The sequence below is a fragment of the Aricia agestis genome, chromosome 9 (assembly GCF_905147365.1).
Source record: "Aricia agestis chromosome 9, ilAriAges1.1, whole genome shotgun sequence".
Lineage (NCBI taxonomy): Eukaryota > Metazoa > Arthropoda > Insecta > Lepidoptera > Lycaenidae > Aricia > Aricia agestis.
This window is the reverse complement of record NC_056414.1, coordinates 4,370,043-4,392,538: the sequence shown is the minus strand read 5'-3', so window position 1 is coordinate 4,392,538 and position 22,496 is coordinate 4,370,043. Positions and strand designations below refer to the sequence as shown.

The following is a 22,496-nucleotide window of genomic DNA, read 5'->3' as shown; positions in this document are numbered from 1 at the left end:
TCCAGCGCTCTCCAGGTCCTACTGCCTAAAGTGCGACTAGGCTTTAAATGAACGTGGGCGAGGGCGCTGCTGGTGAAGGAGAACTGTCAAAAATGACGTTTTTGTGTGATGGCAGCGTTAGTTCATTTTTTCGTCACGTTCATTTAAAGCCTTGACGAGCTGTACACGTTGTTTCCTTTTTCATCATTTAATGTTTTTTTTCATTTGTGATGCCAGAGGTCAATGAAAGTACCATCTACTTTCAGACTTCTGTATAATAGGTAACCTTTAAAGCATAAGAATGTATTGGCATGTTAGAGCCTTAGACTGGGTTGCACCAACTAACTTTGACTTTAACCTTAACTATAACCAGAAAAATTGACAGATGTCGTATGTTAACTATAACCAAAAAAATTGACAGATGTCGTATGAGAATATGGGGTGTTTGGACGCCATATTTAACTTTAACTATAACCACGCCTCTGGTGCAACCCAACCTTAAAAGTAATCCTCAAAGTTCAACTTATGTTATAGGCTGTGAAATAAAGTGTTTTAAGAATTTTACTAGCGACCTCTTCCGACAGTAGTAAAACCAGTTGTAATTTAAAGATAGAAATGAGCAGTACAAAATTTAGGCATAAGAAGCCTGAAACAAACGGAATTTAAATTATATTTAATCACTTAGATTTAAAAGAAAAGGATTGATGCAAATTAAGTATAGTTTGTCAAATTAATGTAAGTCTATAGAAAGTAGATAACAAAAATAAACGCCGAGGCATTTTAGGTGTTTATGAGAATTTATAATTCTATTTTAAATGAAAATAGCCTCCTTTCATCGAAATTCTATTTTAAATGAAAATAACCTCCTTTTATCGAAGTCGGTTAAAAATGGAAATATGGCCAGGCAAAACGCCACGAATAAGCATTTGGCCACCTCCTGACTCATAAAACGTCATATTACAAATATTGAGAGAGTTATAAAACTATTTTAAATTTTATCTTTAAATTACAATTGGAGAGAATTTTTGTAGGTAATTTACAATATATAAAATGTTTTAGAGCCTTAAATGTTCCGTAATAAACTATTGAAAATAGCAGATAGACTTATTAGTTATTATAAGCAATAATAACTATATGCTCTGTTTTCGAATATACCAGCAATAAGCAATTTTAACAAAACAATATGTCGTTGCCTTAACTGAGCTTCTATACCTAATACCTATGACTCTTCCGAGTTTCTTTCGATCTCTCTGTTAATATTATACCATAATATTATTAAAGTTTTGAATCTACTGAGTTGTATCATTTCAATCCTTCATTTGATTAAATCTTACTTTACAACGCCATTAAATATTAAATTAAAATTTTGTAGAAAATTCATTAAAGCAAAATTTTAATTAAGAGGTGTAATTCCACTACCCAGTTGGATAATAAAATTATAAAAAAAACTAAATAACTTCAGTGTACATTTTCCACTATATTTATACACAAAGTTTCAAAAATATCTAGTTAAAATGTTTACCTGTATAACAACATGATAATTCCACATAGACTGTATAGTGATTTTGTACAAAAAACTTTCACTTAAAAATAAATCAATCAAAAATTGTAGTCCTATTCCTATTGGCGATTCTTGTTTTGAAAATGTAGTCAATTCTACTGAAAACATATTCTGCGGCCTTCGAAGCATCTATACGGTAGTGAAGTCCCTTCCTCATGTAGTAATCCACAAGTGGTACTGTTTGCTGGTGGTACGTAGCCAGTCTCTTCTTGAGTGCATCTACATTATCATCTGAGCGACGTACCAGGGGTTCTCCAGTGACATCATCAGTCATCGGCTTCTTGGGTGGATGGAATTCCTCATGGTAGCTCCTCCCGCTTGAAGGATGAATCAATCTTCCAGTGATCCTTCTCACGAGCAAACTGTCTTGGATACCAAACTCAATGACTGCATCCAGCGCAGTTTTTCTCTTGGCGAGCAGATCATCCAACTGAAATTATATGAAATATTTAGTTACTACATGTTTGATGATAGGAATAATTGGGTTGGTTAGATACAATGCATGGGAACTAAGCAAATAAATTAAAGATGGGTAATTTTTGCAACTAACATACTTAATAATATGTTGTAATGTAATTTGTGGAACTTCTAAATATTTAAATTCAGACAAACACCTTTTCATGGGATCCAAAACTTCAGAAAACTTCAGTGGTTTAATGGTGTAAAGGCTACGAATAATAAAAACTAAGGAAAAGTAACTCCTTCAAAAAACATGTTCTACAATTAGTTGTCAAAAATGTGTACCTTATGGCTGGTTTACATGTATTAACTAGATATAAGTAGTAACTAAATTTTAACTTAATTTGAAGTGCCTGCCCGAAATGTGTCAAGTGACAAGCCCCGCCTGCCAACATAATAGAAAATAGTCAAAATTCTAATTTCCTTGTTTAGTACTTAACTAAATTTTAACTTGCTACTTGCTACAAAATTTTGTGTTTACATGCAATAAATAACTTAAAATTAAGTTAAAATTTAGTTAACTACTTATTTACTTAATATGTGTAAACCAGCCCTTAGGCATTTCAATGCATTTGCAATATTTAGGTGGCTTGCCCCCCTAGCATACGCCAACGAGATATCTTGTGGATATCTCACTCTCGAGCGTAGTGATATTATCGATATATATATATATATATATATATATATATATATATATATATATATATATATATATATATCTCTTTTACGCTAACATGCATACGTCGAGACTCGAGAGATAAACTCGTTCGTATATAATTCGTAAGTATATAGACAAAAATAGCACATATAAAAAAACAAAATTATCTCTAATTTTGACGACAGACGTACGAGAAAAAATGTATGTCATGTTAGGGTCAATAGAGATGAAGAGATAAACCAGTTACCATCGAGAAAACGTGTAGAGTGAGATATCTCGTTGGCGTATGGTAGCACGGCAGGAGCGGTATCAGGCTGACGTTACATGACAGTTCGAAAGAAACCAACTTCAAAACTGTAATAGTATGGGAGTTAGGTATCTTAGTTTTTAGGGATCCGTACGCAAAGGGTAAAAACGGGACTCTATCACTAAGACTTCGTTGTCTGACTGTCTGTCAGCAGGCTGTATCTCAAAAACCGCTATAGCTAGACTTCTGAAATTTTCACAGATTGTGAATTTCTGCTGTCGCTATAACAACAAATACTAAAAATAAAATAAATAATGAAGAGGGGCTTCCATACAAGAAACGGGTTTTTTTGGCCTTTTTAGCTCGATTTCAATAATGGTAACAATTAGATACTTGAAATTTTTATAAAATCCTTTATTATATGTGTACTTTAATAATTAATAATAATATTAAAATAAAATAAAAAAATTAGGGGGGCTCCGATACAAAAAAACACCATTGTTACACATACTTTTGATCTATAACAGTACGGAACCCTAAGTGCGCGAGTCGGACTCGCACTTGGCCGATTTTTTTTATTATTCGTAGTGTAAAGGTAATAGAAATACAGACACTATTGTATTCATAACATTGACATGGATTTCCTTACAATTTTTTCTTCAACTAAACAAATTTCAAATGCCTAATCATACCTAATTTTATTTTAACATAACAAAACCATAGATAACTGAATGATTACATAAACTAATTGATAATAAAGTACAAATAGCTGCTGTGGCTCTGAGAACTATTGTATTTCAACACCTTATAATGGGACTAGAGGTCATAAAAGAATCAAGTTAGAAATACACTATTGTTCCTCAGTTACATAAACAACAGGTGATGTTATTGTAACTGACAATAAAAACATCCTATTGAATACCTTGATCGTGGGAATCGCAGACACAATAGATTTTCAATTGTTATGCGACAGCCGGGTGCCGCTTGGGGATTGATGGGTTAATTTTTTTTTACTTACAATATGATTTAAACAATTTATATTATATTTTATCTACCCTTATTATAATAATGAATCGCATGAATAAAATCATGGTTTTTATATTGAATTTTGATGTTTAATATTTTAAATTAACAATCAGACACAAACCTTTTCAGCCTGAGGCACAGTTCGTGGAAAGCCATCAAGTAAGAATCCATTTTTACATTCCGGCTGGTCAAGATTCTTGTCAATCATGTCCACAACCATCTCATCGGATACCAGTTTCCCTTCATCCATTACTTTCTTCAACTTTTTCCCGAGCTCTGAACCAGAAGAGACTTCTGCACGTAACATATCTCCAGTTGAAAGGTGGCATACACAATATTTTTCCTTCAGTTTAGGAGCCTAAAAACACAGGTAAGATTTATTCCATTACTTTATGATAGCCTTCAATAAAAATACAGTATTTTCTTATTACTAAAAATTTATTTAACGTGTTAATAGTAGGAGGAACTTTATAATAACCATACTTTGGACCTTTATTCAGTAATTATTGAGTTTTATATAGAGTAGATACCAATATCTACTGTGAAACTTACTTGGGTGCCTTTCCCAGACCCGGGTGGTCCCAGTAATACTGCTCGAATGCCAATAGGATCATTATCCGGCTTTGGTTGCACGGCGGCGGCTGCTGGTGCCATTATTCTGAAGATAAAGATGAAAAATACTGGTTATAAGATAAACGTACATAGGTTACATCTAACTTTACATAACGTTACGTACCTGGATTGGAAGATAGGTATCTATTAAATGATAATTGGCATGTGGCAGCGACCCGTGATGAAGCGAGACCGAATTCCAATGAATTAAAAATTAAAAGTCAAAGGCCAAAGGACAGCAGCAGCAACACAGCGTGCCAACGTTTGAAAACGGAATGACAGCTGACATTGACAGTTTGGTTTTAATTTTTTTCATATAATGGCACTTCGGCTATAACCATGGCCAGTGTCAAGTATAATATTATGGCGGGAAAACTATATTCTTTAATACAATTTTTTCTATATTATCATCAGGTCAGTCAGGTCTAAAGTCTAGTCAAAGTCTAAGTATAAAGTCAATACAGTCAAGAAGTCAAGTCGGTCGATTCAGTAAAGTGGTAGACGCTTTACTGAAACTTTCGATGCAGTTTTGGAGGGAACACAAAAGAGCACGTTTCTGGTTATTACTTCACTTTCCCACACTTATGCACGATAACGAATATCTAATGATTAATATTCTACCAATATTACACATTAAAAACCCAGATAACACAATTTTAGGAAAATAATTTAAAAACACAACATCACTCTTTCACATTCTCCGCAAAACTCATTTGACATTAATTTAAGTTTTTTTTTCATAATATGGCGCTCGGCTTTTTAACTACGGCCAGTGTCAACTGTCAAGTAAAATATGAAGGGAAAAAATTTTTTTTCGTGAAAAGTTTACAAAATTTAAAGTCGTTTTTCCAGATAATCGTCAAGTCGAAAGTCTAGTAAAAGTCTTAAAAAATAGTCAGTAAAGTCAACGAGTTAAATCAGTTGTTTTAGTAAAGTGGTAGACCCTTTACTAAAACTTTCGATGGTTCTGGAGTGAACACAAAATGGCACGTTTCTTGAAGTTGTATCACTTGCCCACACTTGCGCACGACATCGAATATTTAATGGTTAATATTCTACCAACATTACACATTAAAAACCGAAATAACACAATTTTAGGAAAATAATACAAAACACACAACGTCACTCTTTCGTATTCCCAGCAAAACTCGGCTTTTTCGTTTCATTGCTGCAATGGCAAAGGTGCATACCAAACTAACTTTCAGACCCACTGCATATGCATATAAAATTTGGTTAAAATCAGTAAAGCCGTTTCGGAGGGGTACGCGGCCTAACATTGTGACACGAGTATTTTATTTATAAGAGTTTGTATGTTTTTTTTTGATAACCAAATCAAAAAAACATTTTTACAGTGACAAAATAACGATTTATTACTTAAAAAGTATCATGCATTCACAATTCAGTTTGACAGACATAAAGGAACAAAATGGACATAAAATGGAAGTAATCTTCATCATTGTTGATCTGGACTTCTGTGAGTATAGAGTAGTCGGACTCCTCTATCGCATAATCGTCGTCTTCGCGGGTCGTTTCGGCCCAGGAGACTCGTTTGGAGACTCGGGGGCCTTTCTTATCGGACGCGGGGGTCGAGTGTGAGACTGGGGATGGGGGTTTGGTGGGAGTTTGTGCGCAGCGGTCGAGGTAGTGTTTGCGCAGTAGGAGTTCGCGCATCGACTCGTGCGCACCGTGCGCGGCGCGTTTCGGCGGCGGCGGCGGCGTCGGCTCTGCTAGCTCGTCTTGACGCACCTATAAAGAAATTACGTTTTGTAAAGATGCTACATTTCCGCCATAACATTTATCAAGTTTCCTTGTGTAATAGTGTTTAAGTGTCTAGCATTCGCGACTGTAAAAACTATATTGTAACCAATGTCGTAAAACTTACATTTACCTTTATGATGGTAAGCAGTAAAATAACTCAACTCTCAGAACTGGCTTCAACATTTTGTATGTAACGGTGGTAGGCTTTACTTAACCATGACAGCCTTTAACCACTACATTATATCCTTACACTGAGAGCGAACATACCATCTGCAACGCCTGTAACTCAGCGGGGTTCGCACGCAGCGGCGCGGGCGCGTGTTTGTGTCGGGCGAGGTAGGGACGAGCGTGCGCCGTACACACGATGCGGCGCCGCACGAACTCGTGGTATACGGGCAGTTCGGACGCGAGCTCGCGCCGGGCGAGTTGCTTGTGTCGAGCCGGGACGGACGCGTCGCGGATAACTAGCAGGGCCTGGGGAGACGTAATTCATTTAGTCCTACGACACATCGTATTTTAAGTCATATCAGTAAAACTAGTACAAACATTAATTAATACCGTTTATAGCAAACATTTTTTTTTTATGAAATAAGGGGGCAAACGAGCAATCAGGTCACCTGATGGAAAGCAACTTCCGTCGCCCATAGACAGTTGCCGGCCTTTCAAGAGGGAATAGGGTAATAGGGTAGGGGAGGGTAGGGAAGGGAAGGGAATAGGGTAGAGGATTGGGCCTCCGGTAAAACTCACTCACTCGGCGAAACTCAGCGCAAGCGCTGTTTCACGCCAGTTTTCTGTGACCCCGTGGTATTTATCCGGTCGAGCCGGCCCATTCATGCCGAAGCATGGCTCTCCCACGTTATAATTATTATATTTATTGGAAAATATTTGAAAGTATTTTTTTTTAAGTTCTTATTTCTTGAATGTATAACTCTACAATTAATCAAAAATTACAGGCTATGTGTGAGATACACATTGCACACACGAAAGAACAGTTCTATACACATCAGCTAAATACATGTTTGTTTTATCAGTCTTACTAAAGTATTTGCTCTAGGTACCACAAAAACAATTAAAATTTAAATTACATAATTTTTTAAATTTTCAAATACTAAAATGTCAAAAGCTAATGTGCTACAGCCTATATTATGACAAACAGACAGAAGGTAAACCTACCTGCTGCGCCAGTAGCGTAGTGGCGGCGTGCACGGCGGCGGCGATAAGGCGCGGGTTCGGCGCCGGCAGCGACGCCGCTGACGACACGCTGCCCACTGACTCCCGACCTCCTGACGTATCAGAGAAAAACACATGGATTTAGCATCGAAAATTGCAAGTTTCTAACACGTCAACTTGTACACATGTATAGACATAAGAGGTCGATTGCTCGAAAGCGGTTAACATTAAAATAATTAATAATTTCTTATGGAACTCTTAGACTGGCCATAGACGGACCGAAAGTTGCAGTCGGGACCGACTGCTCTAGTCTAGAGCGGTCGCGTTGAAGTCGTACACGACTGCAACACGACCGCATCATGCAGTGGACCATACACACCTTTGTTGTTCGACCGCACGAAAACTCGACCGCAGAGTGACTGCTCAACCGCTCAAGAACTGCTCGAGTGGTCCGCGTATTGCGGATATGAATTTAGTATGAAATGCAGTTTCCATCCGCCGTGCCGTGATCGCCGTGCGGCAACCACATCTTACAGTCGGTCTCGACTGCATGATGCGGTCCGTCTATTATCTTTTGCCGGCCTTATAATCTTTGGCATATCGAGACCTCTTTAAACAAGGCAGTGTGACGGTACCCACAATTCACCTAACAATCCTGCATCGCGCTATCGAAGTTTCGGAGAACGGCAAGATATATACAACGTTTGAAATGACGTCAGTGGCCTTGGCCTGACCGAGCATGCTATCTCGCTCGGTCGGAAGATCTTCCTTTTCGGCCGCCACTTACTACGTTAAAGCAGTATTACCTGGCGTGCCCACAGACTCTCTACCGGTGCCGGACACCGGTGTCCCGGGGGAGCCGCACGAGCAGGCCCGGCGGCGGCGCGGGGACCTCCCCCCGCTGCCGGACACCACCCCCGCAGACATCTCCTCCGTGTGGTACGTCTGAAATTATGATAGAGAAGATGAGGCAAAAGTAAACAAAAAAGATTAATGAGAGTTCTTCTTTTTTATTAATGGCTCCTTTGTGAGTTGCCAGTATCAGAGTGTTTTGGCAAAGACTTTACTTTATGAGATGGCTTGATGAGAGTTTTCAAGTTTGTGACCGGTGACATATTATGATTTATGACATATATGTGACAAAATATGGCTATTGGCTCCGCCTGGTGATTCGTACTGACAGTTTACTTAAATATCGAAAACCCGCATCTCGTCAATTTATCATAGAATCAGCTATTCTAATTTGTTATATAGGGACTGTACAGGAACTACGGGGGTAGCACTTGTCTATAATTATAGTAAATAATAATCAATATTAAGAGCCTGTTTCACCACTTCCTGATAAGTGCCGAATAGGTTATCCACAACCTAACTTGACAGATACAGTATGGAGAATCTGTCAGATAAGATGTGGATAGCCTACCTGGCACTTATCAAGAAGTGGTGAAACAGGGGCCGTATCACGAAACTATTTTGAGACTCAATCGTACGAGAATGCTGCGTCCTACTCTTACAAACGTGTAATGACGTTGTTAGAGCAGGACGCTGCATTCTCGTTCGATTGTTTGAATCTCAAAACGGTTTCATAGTAGGCCTACAGACCCCTTAGTGTTGGATTTGGACACAAATTCGCTTCGCTTAGCTCTATCGTTGCGCACGTTATTTCACGTTCATAATGATACACAAAGTTTCTATAAAGTACTTACTTATTATTACGATTACGACGTAGTTCACATACTAGTGCGGTACGGAGCAAAATTGAGACACATCAAATACGTTTCGATTCGTTGCTACAGTTACGAAAGGCTACTTACATGATTAAGCGACTTGATGAGCAGACAAATAGCAGACAGAATCGTGCCGAAGGTTAGCTGCGGGAACGGCTCATACGACAGCTTCGGTGCTCCAAAATGCAGCTCTATTAATGGCTGCCAGCGTTCTAAGTCAAGCGCTGGGTCCGCCAGTAGAGACAGTAAGTCTGGACCGAACTTCAACAAACACAGTAGAGCCATGTGGAGGATTTCTAGTAATCTGAAAATAGCAACATCTTATCATATCATCTATTTTAAAACATACGAGTTCAGAAGCCTCAGAAGACATACTTTAATGTAATGAAGATTTTGACATGGAGAAACGAAGGCATCGGCTTGAAATTGTACAGCATGTTATAACAATTTGTACTTTTTTGTTCATAACATTATGTTATCTAATTTTAAGGCTGAATGCAGTGATATATTTTTAAGTTATGTAATTCAATCATTGTATTTAAGGAATTAAGTTTTTGTAATTATTGCTGTTATAAGGCCGACTTAAATAAAGAAAACATACATATTAAGCTCTATACTTTTTCGACAAACTCTTCATTAAAGTAAAGTAATCATTAAATGTCTGAGTGAGATAGCGGCTAGTTACCTGTGTAGCGCTGCCGGCTCGTCGGTGGCGCCGGGCTCGGGGCGACGCGACCGCAACAGTTGCGTCACACACTGGTACGCGCTCGCACTCACACTGCGCTGTAATAAATAAATAACTAGCTAAAATTAGTGATGTTGTGTTAGTTTTATTAAAGTTGCAGACAACTTGTAACTAATGTAGAGGTAATTAATTTAGTATATTTGGCTGAGTAGGGCCCTCACAACTTAACGATAGTCAGGCAAAAATGTGCTCTATTAAGAGGGCTCCTGACCCAAAAAATCAAACATCGTCCTCCTCTCTTCACACTCACGCCCGTCTTTCATATGCCAGGTGAAAAAGGACGGCGCGGAATCATCGCCAAATTAGTTTTACTTTAATAAATGACGAACTATAATGATTATGAAAAAAGTGTTTTGGGCAAATTTAGGTTTTATCAATGCCTTTTTAGTTTTTAGATATAAAAAAATATTTAAGAAAAGACAGCAAACTTCAAAGATCCAAGCAAAAATGTGTCTAAAACAAGGTTTTTTGTATAAAAGTAACTATCGAGCATTTTTTCAGTAATCGTGTTTTAGTCTTGAGCATTTAAGAAATCTTCATGCCATGTAACTTGTGTAAAAAAATCAGTTTTCTAGACCTTACAGATTTTGAGATCTAGGTTTAAGTATGTAGTCAAGTTAGGGTCAGGTGCATTCTTAAATCGAACATCTTACGTTGAAGATCAACGATTAGATGGTGTTATTATGATAATCGTTCGTACTTTCGTTTTGATAATCATGGTGACTTTTGACAATCATTCTTACATATCAAAGTTTCGCCTAGCGATCTTCATGGTGCGAGTATATTTAATGATTTTATAAATAGTGCATACTTGTATTTTATTTGTATAATATGATGCCTTAATTATACTACACATACCATAACAATATGCACGCACTGCATATTACCGGCCCGCCATCGCGGCTCGTACTGCAGCAGTTGCACGCACAACGCGAGCGCCGCGCCGCACGCGTCCAGCGCCGTGCCCGCACTTGCGCCGCCGCGTACGGATAATACCGCTTCTGAGATCTGATGATAATAAATTAAATCAAAACATTACAACAATCCTGTTTTTTTTACTCACATAAAATTACAGCAATAAAGTATTGTAATACAAGTTGGGCGACAGATTTTTGAAGTTTTATCAATCCAAGCATGTTTGACGTTACTTTCTTTCACATTTTACGAAAACAACATTATATAGTTTTACTATACCAAATGACCAAAGTTCCATTAATGTTTTATTAAATAGCAGAATGTAGATAAAAAAAATACGACACATCTGCCATTTTTCATAAGAAAACCATATATGGGGGATATATGGCAAAATTATCGTGTTGCTGTATTTTTAGGTTTATAAAAATATTTCATAATACATAAAGAACAAGAAAGACACAGCATGGCCTTAAATCTACGAATGGAAACGAAATAAAACTTTAACTGACCTGTTCAACATGTACGCCCATGAAAGTGAAAGCGGTATCGGCGAAGAAATCTCCATGTTTAATCATCATCATCGTTATAAAGTCGAGCGCGTGCGAATACACCTTCCACCACTCCTGCTGTTTCCAGCGAAGCTCATTCGAATTGTTTGTCTCAAACTTGGGAGGCAGCAGTTGCAGCCATAGAAACTGGTCTACGTCACACATTAGCAGATCTCGAGAGAATGGGCCGCGGGCATACGCTGTAAGACAACGTAAGGCAGCCAAAGAAGTCTCCATATGAGCTCTATTCTGTAAACACATTTGGAGACAACACAGCAACTTATTGACGAATTTCGTTGATTGAAACCACTGCGCTAGACCCGCAAACATTACGTCGTATAACTCCAAACACTGCTCGAGCATAGCTAGAGACAGCACTATAGAGGTTATCTCGCTCTTTCCGTTAGGTTTCTTGTCTATCTTCTTTACTTCTTTTACGCTATCCAATAGCTTTTCGAGCTCCAAGCTATTGATGTTGGTAACAGAACGTATTATGCTCTGAGACAGCTCAGCGTTAGCTTTGATTTCGTAGTCCAAGCTACTGATTGCCACAGTGCATATGGATAGTATAGCATGTATGGCTCTCAGGTGTAAGTCTTCGTACACTATGGCAGTGTAGGTAAGTAAATTGTCAATTTGTTTGGCGCTCGCCTTGCGGTTATCGAAGCAGTCTTCTTTCCAGTTAGCCAGCATGATCACATAAAGCTCTGCAAGAATAACCACCAGTCTTCCATCCTTTAACTCGTCCAACTCAGTCAAAAGTGCCGACATGCATGGTGCTACCATTTTAGATTTGTGCGCTATGTTCAGACTTATGGGTAGACATTTGCAGGATATGGTTGTGAAATCCTTCCAAGACGTTAAAAGAGCCAGCCAAGTGGGTACCTGGTCTATAACCTCCTCATTATTTCTGCCTTCAAATGAGAACACATACTGGATCCAAGTGTCTAGGTGCTTCTTGTTCACATCGAATAGTTGTTCGAGCATTGTTTGTAGACTAGCATCCAGTTTCCCTCGGGAAACAAACATCTCTATGCCGAGGACGTTGAATATCTGTCCATAAGTCCGGAGTCCAGGTTGGATTTCACTAAACAACGGGCTGGTCATGTACTCCCAGAACTTTGGGTGCTCCCTCAACTTCTTGACTAGTATCTGCATGTTGTTCTTCCATAGTGCATGGAACAGCGCCATTATACTGCCCAATATTGAACTGTGTAATAGTTTTGCATCCTAAAACCAAAAAAATTATAAAAATCTTTACATAGCAGTAAAAAATGTTTTTAAATGTTGCTCATACTATCTTTTAACCAATTTTAATGCAGTTTTTAGAAGCTTTGCATTACATGATTGTAGTTTTACTTTCATATGTGTACTTGTTTAATAAATAATCAAATCAGAAAACTTACGGTCTTAACAAATCCAAGATAGTCTGCCATGTACCCAAGAATACCCTCAAAAGTATCATCTTCCGACTTTTCTTTTTTTTCAGCAGTCTTTTCATCGGTTTTAGCCTTCTCGTGGTTCATCATGAAAAATGCCTCAGTGAGTCCCGGCTGCTTTCCAATACAGGTGGTAACAAAGTCGAGAATAGCATTCTTGAGCGCTACAGTTTCATTTTCATCACGCAACCGTTCTAGAAACATCATCCGTACTTGGTACGCTGTCATGTCGAGCGACGAAAATAGAGACATTTGGAAACCCTGAAAATTATATTCTTGTTAGATCTAATTTAGCTGTCTTTAAGATTTATAGGAACACTAGATGTCCCGCGCGGCTTCGCCCGCGTAAATTAGGAATTTTACAGAAACCGTACATTTTCCCATAAAAAATAGCTTATGTCCCTACTCCCTTCACTTCTACATCTATATCTGTGCTTAATATTGCCATAAAAATTGCTCCAGTAGTTGGTAATTTCTTATATTTCCTCCATTTTTCCCACATTTTTTTGAGTTTCTTCGGTCGTATTAATAGTAATATTGTCATGCTAAGACTAGCATGATAATATTTAGCCTATAGTCTTACTCGATAAATGAGCTATCTAACACTGTAATAAGTTTTTAAATCGGACCTGTAGTTCCTGGGATTAACGCGTTTAAGCAAACATACTCTTCAGGTTTATAATATTAGGTAGGTATAGAACACAAAGCACTCAAAGTTTGCCAAAGTAGAATGGAAAGAAGTATTCTGAACATCAAGCTAACGGACAAAAATAAACTAACAGAAATTAGAAAGAAAACAGAACTCATTGATGTCACATACACTGTAAAGAAACTTAAATGGAGCTGGGCAGGCCATATGATAAGAAACAAGAGAAATAAATGGTCTAAAGATATAACAATGTGGTATCCTCGGGATAGCAAAAGAAAGAAAGGACGCCCAAGAAAGAGATGGGAAGACGACTTTTAAAAAATGGCCGGAGCATTGTGGCAGAGGACGGCCACAGACAGACAAACGTGGCGAAGTCTAGGGGAGGCCTTTGCCAAAGGGCAAACTGACACCGATGTCTAATCTAATCATAATCTGAAATATTATAATTCTATGTAAAAATGGTATCAGTAAATAAAGGCTTTATTATTATTTATTATTATAGATTTTTTTTAAATTATCGCTTGACAAACTCGAGTCTCGATCTAAAAGACTATGAAAAGTACCAATACAGAGTCATTATAAGCTCATAAGTCATAACCATGGGATGATGCATGGTATAAATTATAATATAGTAGTGATGATGATGAATGTAATTTGCATATTAGCATATGCTTTCCGTTCTTAAAACAACGCCGAAACTCCCAAACTTGTATCTATAAAGAATCAGGAGTTCTCTCAGCACCTTCCGAACCACGGCATACCAGGTATACCTCGGTGCAAAATCTTACTTGTTGGTAGCATATGCTTAGAATACTTTTCACGAAACCGAAGTCACCATATATTTCCCTATAAATTTTGAGGAGTTCCCTCGATTACTTATGGATCCTTCATCAGATCACCACTTTTGTGAATATAATACCAAATTGGGATGATACCCTATATACCAAAAGAAAAAAATTGAAAATCGGTTAACAAACGGCGGAGTAATCGTTGAACATAAGAAAACGAACATAACACCTCCCCCATTTTGAAAGTCGGTTAAAATTGTAGCCTATGTGTTATTTTGATGTATAAACATCTATTCTGATGTATAAACATCAGAATAACACATAGGCTACAATTTTAACCGACTTTCAAAATGGGGGAGGGTTATGTTCGTTTTCTTATGTTCAACGATTACTCCGCCGTTTGTTAACCGATTTTCAATTTTTTTCTTTTGGTATATATACAGGGTGTAACAAAAATAAGTGATAATACTTTAGGGTGTGTACGTGTTCCTTGTAGAGAGTTCACTGTGAAAGTAGCAGCGCTGAAAGACCAAAATTTTTTTTCACTTTTGTATGGGGAAACTCGTGACGCTCGGGCCCTTGCCCATACAAAAATGAAAAATTTTTTTCGTCTTTCAGCGCTGCTACTTTCACAGTGAACTCTCTACAAGGAACACGTACACACCCTAAAGTATTATCACTTATTTTTGTTACACACTGTATATATATCTTTTGGTATACACGCAAAAACTACTGAGCGGATTTCAATGATATTATTGTATTATTGTAAAGTTTCATTGAAATCCGTTCAGTAGTTTTTGCGTGAAAGAGTAACAAACATCCATACATCCACACATCCATACATCCAAACAAACTTTCGCCTTTATAATATTAGTAGGAAGTAAGACTAGTAGGATAGTGATTCAAGTAATTCAATATGTTGCGTAATGCGTATCAAATTTTAGTAAAAGCAGAAAGCTTCTAAAAATCTTTTAGCATAAACGTTTAAGGCTTCAGCCTCGAAATCAGAGGGTGTCAGAGGGCAGCGGCCCGGGGGCGGCGGCGGCGCAGGAGCGGCACGTTTCAATGTGTAGATTTATATGCAACTGGCCTCGAAGGCAACGGCGCGGCGCGCGGCATATTAGACGGCTTTCCGCGCCGCTGCCACCGCTCCCGCACCACAGCCCTCAAAATTCGAGGCCGAGACCTAAAAAATGAGTAGCCTCATTAAATTTACGTCATAAGATTTAGCGGGACATAGTTTTGCCGACGACGCTTTTTATGTATGTATTTCACCCTCGAAAAGGAAGTAACTGTACAATACATGATTGGTAAAAATTTGCATAATGCACTCTCACTATTTTTAACGCCTTTAAGAGGAAGTCAGATAACTTACATCAGCAAACTTCTTCAGCAATCTACAGCTGAGAACCGACAGACTTTTACTGAACGCGTTATTGATATAGCTGGTCACTCTTGGCACCACTCGAAGCGTATCTTTCTGCTTGTTTTGAGCGAATACTAGCATTTCCAATGGCGTCATTTCCTCTGGGTCTCCCGTTTGGCCTTTCTGCTTCAGTATGAACATGACTATGGCAATGCAGTGTTGGACGTTAGTGCAGTAGTAGTTTGAGCCTGAGAACCAGTCACTTTCATCTTGTATTAGTTTTTCCAAGCCATCTTTACCTGAAATTAATAATGTGACATTGAATGAATATTTTGAGAGTTGATAAGTAGGAATGTTATTGAATACAATAAAACCTTTCAACTATTCTTTCTGGCAATAATGGCTCTTATGGCAATAATGTGCCTGGTAATCCAGCAAAACTGTAAAACTAAAAGATTGCCGTGCGTTATTAGCGACTAAATTTCACTATAAAGTTGCAAAAAAAAACCTAAAAACTCACCAATAGCCGTTATTTTCAATAGTTCCAGAGCATTTTCAGTATGTAGCAGACTGTACACACAAGTTTTTCTTAGCAACACAGTATGTTCTTTCTTCTTATTCTCTTCTAGAATAAGTGTTAGGAACTTGGTACAGCGCTGAATAAGGTTTTTGCGTTCAGTTATATTGTTGTACCTCCAGCTGCTTACGTTCGGGAATACTTCTCTTAGTAGTAAAATCAGTCCGGGTAAAAGTATTTCTAATGTGATTCGTTCGTCATCAGAAGCCTGATAGAAAGCACACAACATATCTATATATGCGGCTAGAAAGCTATAAGTTCCCTGTGTCTGTTCTATAGTGACTAGATACGAGCCAACAGTAGCGGAGTCCAAAGAAGCGCCATTGGCGTACTCCACATGAGTTAGATGGCGGTTGATCAGACGAGGTAGTAATCCTGTGTTTATGAGTCTGAAAATAAATAATAAGATTAATACATCTAAATCATATTATGACAATTACAATGTGACATTTTAGCCTAAGAATATATTTTCCAAACTTATAAAAAGCAAAATAGGTAGTTCCCGAACCGGTGGTAGGCCTCATGTAGACACGACATTCTAAAAATGTTAACTTTGTTAACCTATTTAGAAATAAATATTTTGATTTTGATTTTTGAATAAGCTGAAACCAGATAATGGTGCAAAAACCATATATTTCCCTGGATAAACTTAATAAAACCCTATCCAATTCTAAGTTATTCCGAGACCCATAAGACGGAATATGATAAAAATCATAATGATTTCTTATATAAAAATCAGTTCAGCTGTTTTAACAGCCTATTAACCTTGAGCTCAATAGCCAATATGTAACAGATAAAGCAATACACTTTCGCATATTTTATAATTTTAGTATAATCCATAGACCATCATATTATGACTTACCTCAAATGTATCTCCTTTGCAAATAAAGGTATGAGAGCCGTGCAGACATTCAGACATTCCACCAACAGTAATAGCGGGGGAGACTCGGCCCGCATGAACCTAATCAACACATCAAAAACGCCTTCACTAGGCGCCACCAGCGTCTTAGGAATCTCACTCTTGTTATTCTCAACTAAACTCATCAAAACCGCCTTTAAAACTTTACTGCCTGCGTAAACTCGCTCGACAGTCGCATGCAAATGCTGGTATACTTGTCGTCTATCCAAAGTCTTCTCAATCTCACTATTCAGCACAGTCCAATATGAGTATGGAGTTCGGAAGTGAATCATTGTGCCTTCCTTCCTCTCCATGACACTTGCTTTGGAGCCTGCTTCGATCTTGTATGCTGGGATGGGAGAATATTCGCGACCGATTATGGCGTCGTCACCTCTTAGCGTCATAAGTGGCACCGCATTTGGATTGTATATCTCGGTGTATACTGGTAAGTTCTTTAGTTCGCCTAGTAGCTGAAATAAGATTAGTATGAATATAGTGGATTAACTTTAATATAGTCCGTGCAATCCACGAAGACATTCCCCACTATTCCTCCTAATCGTTTATAGTATATATGTGCAAGCTTTGCCAATGTTTGAGTATTATCGGTATACACTAATTACATATGAGTGCACGCGCACACTACAATAAATAGACCAAGTAAGAAAAAGCGTCACGGTCAAAGGGAAATTTGGTCACCCAAAAATTATACTGAATGACTATATAAACACATTTGTTACTTTCATCTATAATTATAGACTATACAAAATTAAGGATACACTCCCAACTCCCAAGAAATAACGTAACATATAGCATAAATACGTTTTAAAATAAAGTCTTACATTTCTCACACTGCTTGCTCCCGCTTGGGCCAGACCAGCAGCCAACACGGACAGAGCATTGAAGTTGTAAGGAAAGAATTCCAGAGCAGTGTTCCACAGTGACACCACACCATAATTTTCCTCCTTTTGTTGTAGCACCCAGAACTGAGAGGCAATAGCTTCGTCTTGCAGCAATTCGGAACAAAGCTGCATGATACCCGGCTGATGACTTATTGTACTGTCTCCATCGAACTTGTCACACACGTCATTGAGTAGACCAAATATTCTCTGTCTGACGATTTTGGAACACTGTGATTTGTCCTAAAAAATATGGAGAAAAATTTGAGTGTCTAAATCTTTTTTTTTTTTAATTTAATTTGGGGCCGTCTATGGGCTCTGCGCCCATATCCTTTTTTTAAAACCGTGGTTCAGTTGTCTATCTGTCCAAATCGGGATTGCTTATCAAATCTATAATGCCCACATGAGTTTAAAACTAAAATTCAAGATCCGGGAAATATGCCCCCGCTATTTTATTTTATTACACATATTATGTTATTGGCAGTCGCATTTAACTAAAAGTGAATCAGGCCTTAAGACTTAAGCATGTACATATCTTATTAGATACCCTGTCATGTAGACTATGAAAAAAGTTAGAAATGTGTAGAAAAAATTGAAAATGTATGGAATTTTTCACTTACAGAAAATACAGTGCTTGTTATCATTTGGTTTGTGAATTCAAACACTCTCAGCCTCAATGCAGTTGCTCCATAATGTTGGTATTGAGTTTCAAACAATCTAGCATGTGTCACACTCTGAAAAAAAAAATTTTTTTTTCATTTTTTTCATTTTCAAAATTTCAAATTCAAATTCTTCATTAACCATACAATAATATACAATAGTAAACTAAAATAATATACAATAGTAAAGTAGTACAGTGCAAAAGCTAGGTAGCATACATCACTTCGTCTAATCCCATGCTAAGTAAAACTTGTGTTATGGCAATCAGACAATGGATGCACGCCGAACAATTTTATCATAATAATATATATTATTTACACATTCACACACACAATCAGACTACACTTAATCACGTAAAGTCTCTTTCGGCGACCTGATGCGCGCTTCGTTCGGGAGTCTCCCCCGGAACCTCCGGTAAACTCCACCGGCGGGCCAGAACTCCTCCACTTCGAAGATGGATAAAACTTGAGTTGGCACTCTCACCCGCAAAGGAACTGAAATTCACTTTGTGGCGAGAGTGCAGACGCTCCATCCTCAAGATGTAGGTGGTCTTCTCGCGGATGTAGTTTATGACGTCATCATCTCCCCTTAAAAGTTGCCAACACTACTGTGCTGGTCGGAGTGGGGTGTGTTAGGTATTTTTGTTACGAAATTTCTTGATTCGGTTGCCGCGCACAAAACTATCGATAAAAGCTATGCAATGGCTTACAGCCATTCCCAATATTTGATCTATCTCTGGTTTTGCCCTACTAGAGATAGGAATAGCTCACATTAGACATTAGAGACATATATTTTATGTCAATTGTGAGCTATTCCTATCTCTAGTAGGACAAAACCAGAGATAGATCAAATATTGGGAACGGCCGTTAGTAATTATCAATTACCTGCAAAGTCAACATCATCCAAGCCAACAACAAAACACTGCAATCTGATTTTGGCTCCAGTCTGGTCAGCTCAAACTCCACTATCTCCTTAGTGTTATTAATCCAAGATGATAAATCATTTCTGCAAATAAAAAAATTAGTACTTTGGAGTTTTCTTGATACAGTAAAAAGTGTTGTGAATGTATGAAAAAAAATTAGCTCGGCAAAATTAAAACCTTTGCTCTTATAAACAGAAACTTACATCTTATTCTTATCTAGAAAAGTTAAAATCAGTCCCAACTCCGTATACATAATTCTGTGACACATTCCCTTATGTCTTTCTTCCAGCATTTCACCGTAACTTTGATTTTTTCCGAAATTATGTTTCCGGAACAACTTGAAGAGGCTATTGAAGTCTGTCTCTGGGCATGGCTCCTCGTCACTTATCAATATAAGTATTTGGAGTATAGCGAGCTGCTCCCTCATGTTCGACTCTGCCCACTCCTGTCTCACAGCATCACTGCCAAAGTCAGTCTGTATTCGCCGTGACGGAGGCGCTAACGACAATACCTTCTCAAATTGTGCAATGAGAGATGTTCTCAAATTCTTCATCTGTATCTCTGATATTATTTTTCTGAAACACTCGCTATATTTGTGAGTGTTATCTGATTTAAATTGTATAATATACTGCAGAAGTTTAAGTAGGAACAATCTCTCCGAGTAATAAAAGTTCCATGTATTCGGTAAGAGGAATGATGGTCTAGTGTCCACAAATGCAATATTTTTTAAAGCGTTATCTGGTGTACCATAGTAGATGTCACATATATGATGTTTGAGAATATCCCAAACTTGAAAACTATCCACATCCTGAAATTGTAAATTTTATATACGTTGCAGGGAAAAGAAGATAGAATATTTCGTGATATCCCTAGGGATTTCGGGATATCCCTGATCCCGAAATCCCTAGGGATATCACAAAATCGCGGTTGATACCGAATATTCTTGTTTCTTACGTCTTCTTACTAAACTAAATCTAGTGAAATGTCAGAAAAGCGGATACCGCCGAATAAAAATCGAGCTACGCATTTCTCTCGCTCGCTCTAATACCCACACGGGCACTAGTGGGAGTGAAACAAATGCGTCGCTCGAGCTGGCGCGGCTCGTGTGATTTTAGTCGTTAAATTATTACGTGTACGTTAAGTTTGAATGCGATTTTCTAAATATCACCTTTTACGACTCTCGAGTTTCAACATTTTTTAATATTTTCCAGACTTACGCGCATGTTACTTGCATGGTTCGATAGCCTGTTAAATGTATATTATGGGGATATTAATAACTCAATACCAATAATAAGATCCCTTCACGCTGATAATGCCCCATTCGCGTTAAGAGGGCGACTAACACAAAAAATCGTCCTTCTCTCTTCACACTCACGCCCGTCTTTCATATGCCAGGTGAAAAAGGAGGACGCGGGTTCATTTAAATAAAAAAAAATTATATTTTTTTCCTAATAACTCGATAAATATGTAACATTTAAAAAATCTGCTAGGTCAGTTCCTCAATGATAGAATTTTATACAATGTGTTAAATTATTTAACACACTGTATAAAATTCTATTTTATTATTATTAACTTAGTTTAATGCACGGCCATTGCCATAAGGCAATATATGAAAAATTCGTGAAAATTAGATGCATCTTTGTGATCGAGAAAATTTTAAAATATCATGTTTTTGCTAGGTCTGATTCTCGGAAATATAATGTAGTATCTATGTCTACAAAATGAAACAATTGGGGGCTTATTTTCAAGAATAAAAATGAATTATAAAATCGTCAATTTAGGGTTAGTCGCCCCCATAAGATAGTGATAGGGTATTAGAGCAAGCGAGAGAAATGCATAGCTCAATTTTTATTTGGCGGTATCCGCTTTTCTGACATTTCACTAGATTTAGTTTAGTGAAATGACATATCACTATATTTGTTTAGTAAGAAGATGTAAGAAACAAGAATATTCGGTATCTACCGCGATTTTGTGATATCCCTAGGGATTTCGGGATATCCCTAATATCTTCTTTTCCCTATGACATATACATTTTTATTCTTTTGTCTCTTATTTAACCTTAGCCAAAAATTAAGGCTCAATTTCTCTTTGGGATCCTAAAAATGTATAATTTACTTACAATATAGTTCTGTAATATTTGTACAACACTCAAAAGCCTCGTTTGATCCGGATACTTTGACTGGAGTTGGGAGTACAACTCCGGCTTGAGAGGCCTGTAGCTGTTCAGCCCTTGACGCAAGGACTCCACAACAGTCTTGTCTAAAACTTTTGTTAACTCCTGCTCTGTCAGGCTCTGGGAAGTTATCCACCGCCACAGGCATTTCCAATAACTGTAACAGAAATAAAGTAGAACAAATAATAAAGTATGTATAAATTATAAATAATCTGGAACTGGACTATAAATTAGTACAGACAACATAATTACAGATAGTCTAAATTAGTCTTTATGTTACATAAATCATCAAACTTAAATCCTGACTATTTAACGATAGCAGATGACAAATATACTAGTAATCTGTGTGACAAACTCACCAGGCACCGGATGTCGCCATTCCTGAATTTATAATAAATCAACTAGAAACTGAACTAAGCACTATTAGAAACCTTTTCATAAAGTGCCGCCTTTACATTTTAGAGGTTAGATCTAATTCGAAACGTTGAACTGATTCTATTTTTATTATTTCTTTAGAACCTTATCTAGATTCTTAGTTTAATGAGCTATTTTAATCATACTTAAGTAATATTTTTGACTCAATTTATTATAAAATTAAACAGGAATTTACTGAAAAGTATAAATTCAAAACCAAACAGACAACAAATTACAAAAAAGTCTTTGAAGTTAGACAGAAGTCAGAACATAGGCAGACTTCTTCATCTCCTTGTTTTATTTGCTAAC

The 22,496-nt window shown here is 37.5% G+C and overlaps 2 protein-coding genes and 1 long non-coding RNA gene across 4 annotated transcripts; all 3 read right to left on the bottom strand.

Moving 5' to 3' along the window:
• Positions 1-202: 202 nt before the first annotated feature.
• LOC121730606 lies at positions 203-665 on the bottom strand. Its single transcript, XR_006036133.1, has 2 exons — positions 477-665; positions 203-300 (listed from the first exon to the last, which is right to left on the bottom strand). It is a non-coding gene; the product is annotated as an uncharacterized LOC121730606 (long non-coding RNA).
• A 771-nt stretch (positions 666-1,436) lies between these two features.
• On the bottom strand, positions 1,437-4,801 carry LOC121730605 (adenylate kinase). Of its 2 annotated transcripts, none has more exons than XM_042119722.1 (4): positions 4,665-4,801; positions 4,483-4,593; positions 4,052-4,288; positions 1,437-1,970 (listed from the first exon to the last, which is right to left on the bottom strand). In XM_042119722.1, exons 2-4 carry the CDS (start codon positions 4,582-4,584, stop codon positions 1,575-1,577), a joined length of 735 nt encoding a protein of 244 aa, XP_041975656.1. In that variant the 5' UTR covers positions 4,585-4,593; positions 4,665-4,801; the 3' UTR covers positions 1,437-1,574. The 2 variants fall into 2 exon arrangements, with proteins under 2 accessions (XP_041975656.1, XP_041975655.1); XM_042119721.1 differs by having other exon boundaries at positions 4,483-4,588; positions 4,667-4,801.
• A 1,091-nt stretch (positions 4,802-5,892) lies between these two features.
• Positions 5,893-22,383, bottom strand: LOC121730599 (nucleoporin Nup188). Its single transcript, XM_042119709.1, has 18 exons — positions 22,133-22,383; positions 21,720-21,930; positions 19,804-20,408; positions 19,563-19,683; positions 18,639-18,752; positions 17,962-18,261; positions 17,087-17,592; positions 16,168-16,613; positions 15,657-15,946; positions 12,812-13,105; positions 11,367-12,635; positions 10,801-10,950; positions 9,883-9,980; positions 9,285-9,501; positions 8,277-8,415; positions 7,474-7,583; positions 6,568-6,774; positions 5,893-6,288 (listed from the first exon to the last, which is right to left on the bottom strand). Exons 1-18 carry the CDS (start codon positions 22,150-22,152, stop codon positions 5,935-5,937), a joined length of 5,451 nt encoding a protein of 1,816 aa, XP_041975643.1. The 5' UTR covers positions 22,153-22,383; the 3' UTR covers positions 5,893-5,934.
• Positions 22,384-22,496: the final 113 nt, after the last annotated feature.

Excerpts from the sequence above, each read along its gene's own strand:
- LOC121730605 (XM_042119722.1), bottom strand. The coding sequence starts at position 4,584 with ATGGCACCAGCAGCCGCCGCCGTGCAACCAAAGCCGGATAATGATCCT. Across the intron at positions 4,289-4,482 it reads GGTCTGGGAAAGGCACCCAA|GCTCCTAAACTGAAGGAAAA; the intron begins GTAAGTTTCACA and ends CTGTGTTTTTAG. Across the intron at positions 1,971-4,051 it reads CTGTGCCTCAGGCTGAAAAG|TTGGATGATCTGCTCGCCAA; the intron begins GTTTGTGTCTGA and ends ATATAATTTCAG.
- LOC121730599 (XM_042119709.1), bottom strand. The coding sequence starts at position 22,152 with ATGGCGACATCCGGTGCCTG. Across the intron at positions 21,931-22,132 it reads ATGGCGACATCCGGTGCCTG|TTATTGGAAATGCCTGTGGC; the intron begins GTGAGTTTGTCA and ends TTTCTGTTACAG. Across the intron at positions 20,409-21,719 it reads AAATATTACAGAACTATATT|GATGTGGATAGTTTTCAAGT; the intron begins GTAAGTAAATTA and ends TTACAATTTCAG.